Genomic DNA, 6,750 nt, shown 5'->3' with positions numbered 1-6,750 from the left:
GAGTGAGTGAGTGTGTGAGTGAGTGAGTGAGTGAGTGAGTGGGTGAGTGAGTTAAGACACGATGATATTACGGCAAGATATGAAATCACACAGAAAGTCTACAGTCCCTATTGAGAGGAAACTGGTGGAAGGCAATGTGGGAGACAATGTTTTTGAAGCAGTGGATGATGAATGATAGTCAGCGATCGATACTCCTAGATTCAGGTAACGGAGAATTTCGATTTGTTTAGAATAACTGGATGACAGGAAGCCGTAAACGAGGCGCACGTGTGACATTTTCTGCAAATTCCAGCCGCGAAATGTCAGTTTCGATTAGTGAACGATAGAATGTGTTTCATCATCGTTGTATCATGGTGGGGTGAGATACTGTCAGGGCGCCCACACCTAGACAGGAGGACGGTTAGGGTCCTCAACCAAATCCTTTGACTCAAAAGCCCAACCGCAGGGCAGCGGTGTTTGGCGGGAAATGCAAATGCATTACCATTTTTACGGAACAAGTCGCCACATGTTCCAAACCCCAACCTGGAGGGCCAAGAGACTGTGTTCGTCAGACCTTTAACCATTGACCAACCTGGTATGAGAAATTCTGTGAGCGTCACGCGGGCACTCCCTAGTATAGCTCAACGGGTAGGCGAGGTGCGCAAACCGTTACACCACAGTAACGTCCAGTCTCTTGGTAACAGAGTGGGTTCAGGAGAACAGAGCTCACCAAAAACCGGAACAAGCTTGACACTGCAGTTGTTGAACGGTATTATGACTGGATACTGCCGTGTTGAAGCAGCTGACTTCTTCTATGTCGCCCAGAATCACTAGACTGGTCAACTTGACTCCCAACGAAGAATTTGTGAAGCGTCGTATCGTCTGAAACGTCAGTCGAGGTGGATCTCAGACATTCGCAGGGCAAAATGGCCGTATTCGATAGTACGAAAAAATCCCCGGTACTGAGAAGTAGAGGAACGTACCCGTAATTTTCAAATCTGCCTTTTGATTGACTCAGTTACGTATGGTTGACCCCACTGTACTCGTTGGTTGTGATTTCTCATAGAAAACAGAGGGGCGGGGACGGTCCCAAAGTATGGGTGGTTACGCGATCTACACACAGCTGCATGGTCTATTTTGCAGGTGTGATACCCGATCGTTTTCCACGGAATATGAGCTTGGTGTTCGTAAACATTCCTACGACACTGAGACCGTCTGGAACTAAAATCTAGGTCAGGAGTGTGTGGTAGCTGCGCTCAGTGAAACCGTAGGTCGGTCAGAAAGTATTAAAAACCTTTCAGTGAGATAATATGAAGCCCCAGCTGATGTGCGGAGGGTTAAACTGTAAGTGATTTGTATTGAAACAGCCACTTTGTATGGGTAGGCGATATAGCAACATTGTAAAAGGTAGAGAGTGGTGCCCGATAGGTGCGGACTTAGTGGTTCTTCCCTGTCTCACCCGCTCACCTGCCCAAGGGTAGTGCTCCATAAAAACCGGTGATCCAGTCCCACAGACTCTAAAGAGAGTCCCCAGTGGAAACTGTGACAGTTACGGTCATTTATGACAAGAAAATATGCAGTGTGTGCAGTTCTGTACGCACAAAGGAGGTCTTTTAAAAATCATGCTGAGTATATCTAATTAGCGACTATGACCGTCAGCGGAACGATCCGAGACGCCTCGGCTACGTGACAAATCACATCTGTCCAGCCGCACCATCAACCAGACAGAGCAAGCATAAACACCGCCCTTAGATTCGTCGTTACATCATTCGGATACTGGTCAGTTTTTGCGAGGCTTCCGGACTGGAATACCAGTCATTCTACGATCATCTGGCCTAACTAGTCGGATGTGGAACGGGACAGAAAAGTTCTCTTTTCTTCTAGCGTCGGCATGAGTCCTCAGGAGCAAAGATGCCCTCCTTCGTACCAAATAAAGTGTTGACCGGCCTGGGCAGCTATTCCAGATCTTTTCCCCAATCCCTAGTTAGAACTGACGACATTCCAGAAAAACTAATTTAGTTTGTAATCAATCTGGAGATTTTGATGTTTTCATGGGGCCTTAGTTCCACAAACGAAGTTGCTGAAAAGCTGAGAACCATCGGGCAAGCGTTTTTTTTAAAATATTGTATAGAATCCTCAAAAGTACATGTCCTACAAAACCCATAGGAAGATTCCGTATGGCAATGCCATTCGATCAACTCCCGCTTACAAAGGATACGTCATCCATCTTCAGTCACACGGTTCAATTCACGTAACCCGGTGATGTTGACTTTGGCGAAATCTCACATAGGTCAACATAAATTCTGGAATTTTCTTCTTTTCTGAAGCGACAAATTGGAAGAAATCTTCCACGAAAGTGATTTTGGGAGTCCACTGTACACGGTCATCCAAAATTGTAAACCTTAATTAATACTGAAATCAACAAACATACTACTCTATTGTACAACCCGCAATAAAATTATCGGATTACTCACGGTTCTCTGTGGAACGATTTTTGCTTAGCAAACGATCAATACACTTGGGAACCAACTATGCAGCCATACTGTGTATTTAAGGAAGTTGATCAAGGTGATATACTTGTAGATAGTGAATTTCACTCTCGACTGAGCTGGTCGCCTGATGAAGAAAGCTCACTCCAATAAAATAACCACAAGGGATGTGGAACAAACCGGTCGGTTTTCAAAAGTTCGGGTCTATGTGAGGACGTGCGAACTCAGATACGAAGGCGGAATCACGAAGCGGCAATACTAAAGATGGCTGCGGAATTTCTTGGGAAGAAACACCAGGAGCATCGTCTTCATCATCATCATCAACATCATCTTGACAGCAACACCAGAGGAAAACACCGGTGCTTGTTATCACTTTGTATGGATAAAGCCTCATAGTGGAAAGAAAGCAAAAATGGAACAGAAAGAGGGCTAGCGTACCAAAAACATCCCAGGTGTCTACACCTTCAGTGCCCAGTCAGACAATCTGGATAGAAACGTGAACGACACCGATATCGGCAGCCTCATAGTGGAAAGAAAACAAAAATGGAACAGAAAGAGGGCTAGCGTACCGCAAACATCCCAGGTGTTTCGCTCTCGGTGAGGTGTCTACATCTTCAGTAGTCAGACAATCTAGATAGAAACGTGAACGACACCGATATCGGCTGGTCGCCATACCGTTCAGTCTTTCCAGCCAAGCATGGAGGCCGAACAGCACCAATGGCATCCAAGCTTCCCCCAAAAACGCTTCATCCGGTTCTACCCCGTAGGCAGACACGAACTTTTCCTGTTACTGGGAGGTATGCCGTTACAGGGAGGTGAGAACTAACGGCCTCGAACAACCTCCTCTAGTCGCTAGGAGAGATTAATCTCCAGAAGAAAAAAACATGATAGTAACAATAATCTGTAGCGACCACCGATGAAACCGGTCGCTAAGAGGGATTTTGGTTCCTTAGGTAGTCCCAGTCGTTCTGTTAAGAACACAATCAGGCTCGTTTTCATTTTTTTCTACCGAACAGGAATGATACATATTATAGCGCGGGAGAAAAGTTTTCCAAACCTTCACTACAAAAAGGTGAGCGTTTTTAACAAGAACTGGGCGATGTTCACAAAAACCGTCCGCTGTAGATTAGTGGTCTCTATAGATGGGTGGTCCGTGGTTGATTATCGGGTTATTTGGTTGCCATGACTGCTGTTGCAGCTCTGATTGCTACTCACCTCTCCACCCGCTGTGACATCGTAATATCCCCTTGATTCATGCGGGTTCTACCACGAAACTCTAAACGTTGGACGATCTTCCGATATGACTTAGATGGGTGGTCCGTTGGTTGATTACGGGTTATTTAGTTACCATGGCTGCTATTGCAGCTCTGATTGCTACTCACCTCTCCACCCGCTGTGACATCGTAATATCCCCTTGATTCATGCGGGTTCTACCACGAAACTCTAAACGTTGGACGATCTTCCGATATGACTGCCATACGTCGAATTAAACGTTTTAAATTAGGACTTGAGAAACAACAGTTTTGCGCCTTTTAGTCGAAAATTAAATAAATTATTTCCAGGTGACAGTCTAAATTTTGTACATTGAACTCGTCCGGACTAATTGAGCTATTTGTGTTTCGACCAATGAACGGGCAGCTAAATCACGCGTTGCGTCACGTGCATCCGGAGGAGTCTCAACGAAATGGGCAAAAATCGAAACTGACAGCAGAAGCAGAGAGAGAGCACTTACCATATATGTATCGGAAGTATGATGCAACACCGGGGAATACGGTCCACCTTCGAATTCGGGTGGAGAGAACGAAGGGTCCCTGAAGGCACTACGGCGTGTGTGTACAATCGGTCGGAACTCTTCAGCCTCGTAGTCCTCATCTGAGACACGTGCGAGTGGTAGCCCATTGTCCCCATTCGTGTCATCAGATTGGGTTCGAGGAGGGAATGGATCATCACGGCGCGTCGGTGATAGTGACGCTCCGTTTATGTAGGCCGGTCGGCCAGTCTGTGTATGAATATGTGTGTATACATTTGAATGTTGGATAGAGCGGGTTTCCCTGGTTGTGAATCGGGAAACTCGTGTTGACCTGTCCAAATCTTCGTAACTAACACTTTGGAAATGTCGGCGTCTGGTGTGTGACGTGCTGTGTTCGTCCACCAACATAGTAAGGCGACAATTGGGATCAAGTAGAAACAACACAGGTAGCAATTGCAGTGGATCCTTTGGACCACGACGACGCTCACGACGAGAAGCTTCTCGTTTTAATCTATGCCTGATTCCAGCTCGCCTGCGGCTTTCACGTGGTTGATTTGTCGAGGCGCTCAAAGCGACACGTGTGTGAAGCTGTCGTCCTTGTAGATCACAGTTAGCCAATCGTAAACCAGACAGATCTGACAGTTCGTTGTTCGTGTGCGTGGGTGGTCCACGTTGCACTTTCGGTCCATGTCTAAAACGATCGCTGGGTGTGCCAAGAGAGGGTGGTAATAGCATTACTGTTGCGTGTGATAGGCGATCAATCGGTACAGACACCATGAAACACCAACTGAAGACGACTGATCCGGGTATGTCGGTTGCGGGCGCCGAATACCAATGGCCGGACACCCATCCATTCAAATGTACACCAGGTCCCAATTGTATCGGGGCTTCGTGAGGGCCCACAAGTGTATGCGTCCGTGATTCGGTCGGCAGACTGAGTTGAACTGGATTGTTTCGATCTGTCCACAATATTTTCCAATGACCAATGGCTTTGGGATGAACGGTCTCGATGAAAATTTTCTGCTGAGAACTTGGAGGGGTCAACAAAATTTCTTCAATCATAAGCCGCTCACCATAGCGTAACACCTGTAGTTCACTCAAAATTATTCCAACCGTTTTTAGCTGGGTACTAGTGGCGGGAACTCGGAGCCAGTAAGACACCGCACCATAGCTCTTATCGATCCACCACGAAGATCCTGGCAAACGTTGGACAACTGCCTCCAGGCTCGATATAACTGGGCCGAATGTGTCCGCTGAGTGCATTACCTGCGTAGAAGTAATACGCGAGATTATGGTCGCTTTACGCTGGCGTAAGCATAAAATAAGCGCGTCATGAGTCGGAACGGCAAAACAATAACGTACAAGCTTGGTAACCAGCTGACCACTCGATGACTCAGATGTAAACTATCCGCGTGTATACTGACTGTGCAACCCTTGGGCAGCACACCTGTTTTATGAATGTGCAGGTGTGTTCTTTCGTGCGCTAAAATTCGCACGCGAGTCGACTATCTGGATTTAGCGCGAACAAGAAATGAAACCAGTGACGAAACGGTGGTCTCCCATTTGGTCGCTTATAATCAAGGGTTCGGTGATTGGCTTCGTTGTGTTGCGCAGACTGAGCAGCGTTATCCGGCACACCTGCCGAGGCTGTCCGTTGTCGTACCTCATGCTGATTGGCTGGACGCATTACGACATGTCGTAATTGGCCAATCGGGTTTGACCTTCCCTAGCGCGTGGAACGAAGCCCGTCCAAGTCTGACAAATTTGCTGATCAAGTCATGGAGTTTCAAACGAACAAATACTGACTGAAGTGCATACAACCAACGTCGACAATGACCGGGTGTCTGGTAAGGAAGGGCTATAAAAACACGGACAAAAGAACAAGGAATACTCTTCAGTACACGTTTGAACTGGGCTGGGACGAGAATTGTCGGGTGGTCGTAAACAGTAAACATTCCGGAGGCGGTGTTGCATCGATCGGTAACAATTTTGTTGGGATATACGATTAGGACAAAGGCAAACGATCAAAATGCTAAAGGTCACTGCCATAGTAACCAACGTATGTGTACGTAAAACGGTGTGGAGTAAGGATTTGAGGGAAGATGCGAATGCTGCAACGGGTTCAGAAGAACGACAGAAGCTCCATTTTTAACGAACGCCAGAGTTGTTGAAGCTTATTGGCGAGATATGACAGGACATCGGAAAATGGCCCTAATGGTCACGTGGGGCGATTTCACTAATTTATCACCAGAGAAGTGGATGATAGTAAAATACAACTATCAAGATTTGGGAACAGTAGCTGTTATTGTTATCCTAGCCGTTACCGGAATAATGGTGAACGATTCTTTTGTGGCAAAAGCTCGAAGTTGAAAGCCCAGTCTCGGCTGACCAAATATGTTCTGTGAACGGACTTATCTGATGACTCATTTTGAAGGTCTTTGATAGACCATCTCAACTATCGGTACCTGTTTTGAAGACTTTTTCGGATGATCTGCAAATAAGGTTCCCGTCCCTAAACCAATAAGTGCCCAC

The 6,750-nt window shown here is 46.5% G+C and overlaps 1 protein-coding gene across 1 annotated transcript; it reads right to left on the bottom strand.

The window, feature by feature from the left end:
• Positions 1 to 4,038: 4,038 nt before the first annotated feature.
• On the bottom strand, positions 4,039 to 5,481 carry T265_09590 (hypothetical protein; the record flags this gene model as incomplete). Its single annotated transcript, XM_009175699.1, has 1 exon — positions 4,039 to 5,481. The coding sequence occupies one exon, from the start codon at positions 5,479 to 5,481 to the stop codon at positions 4,039 to 4,041; it is 1,443 nt and encodes a 480-aa protein (XP_009173963.1).
• Between the last annotated feature and the right edge of the window lie 1,269 nt (positions 5,482 to 6,750).

The sequence above is a fragment of the Opisthorchis viverrini genome (genome assembly GCF_000715545.1).
Source record: "Opisthorchis viverrini unplaced genomic scaffold opera_v5_292, whole genome shotgun sequence".
NCBI lineage: Eukaryota > Metazoa > Platyhelminthes > Trematoda > Opisthorchiida > Opisthorchiidae > Opisthorchis > Opisthorchis viverrini.
The sequence above is the reverse complement of the archived record's forward strand: the minus strand, read 5'-3'. Positions and strand labels throughout refer to the sequence as shown.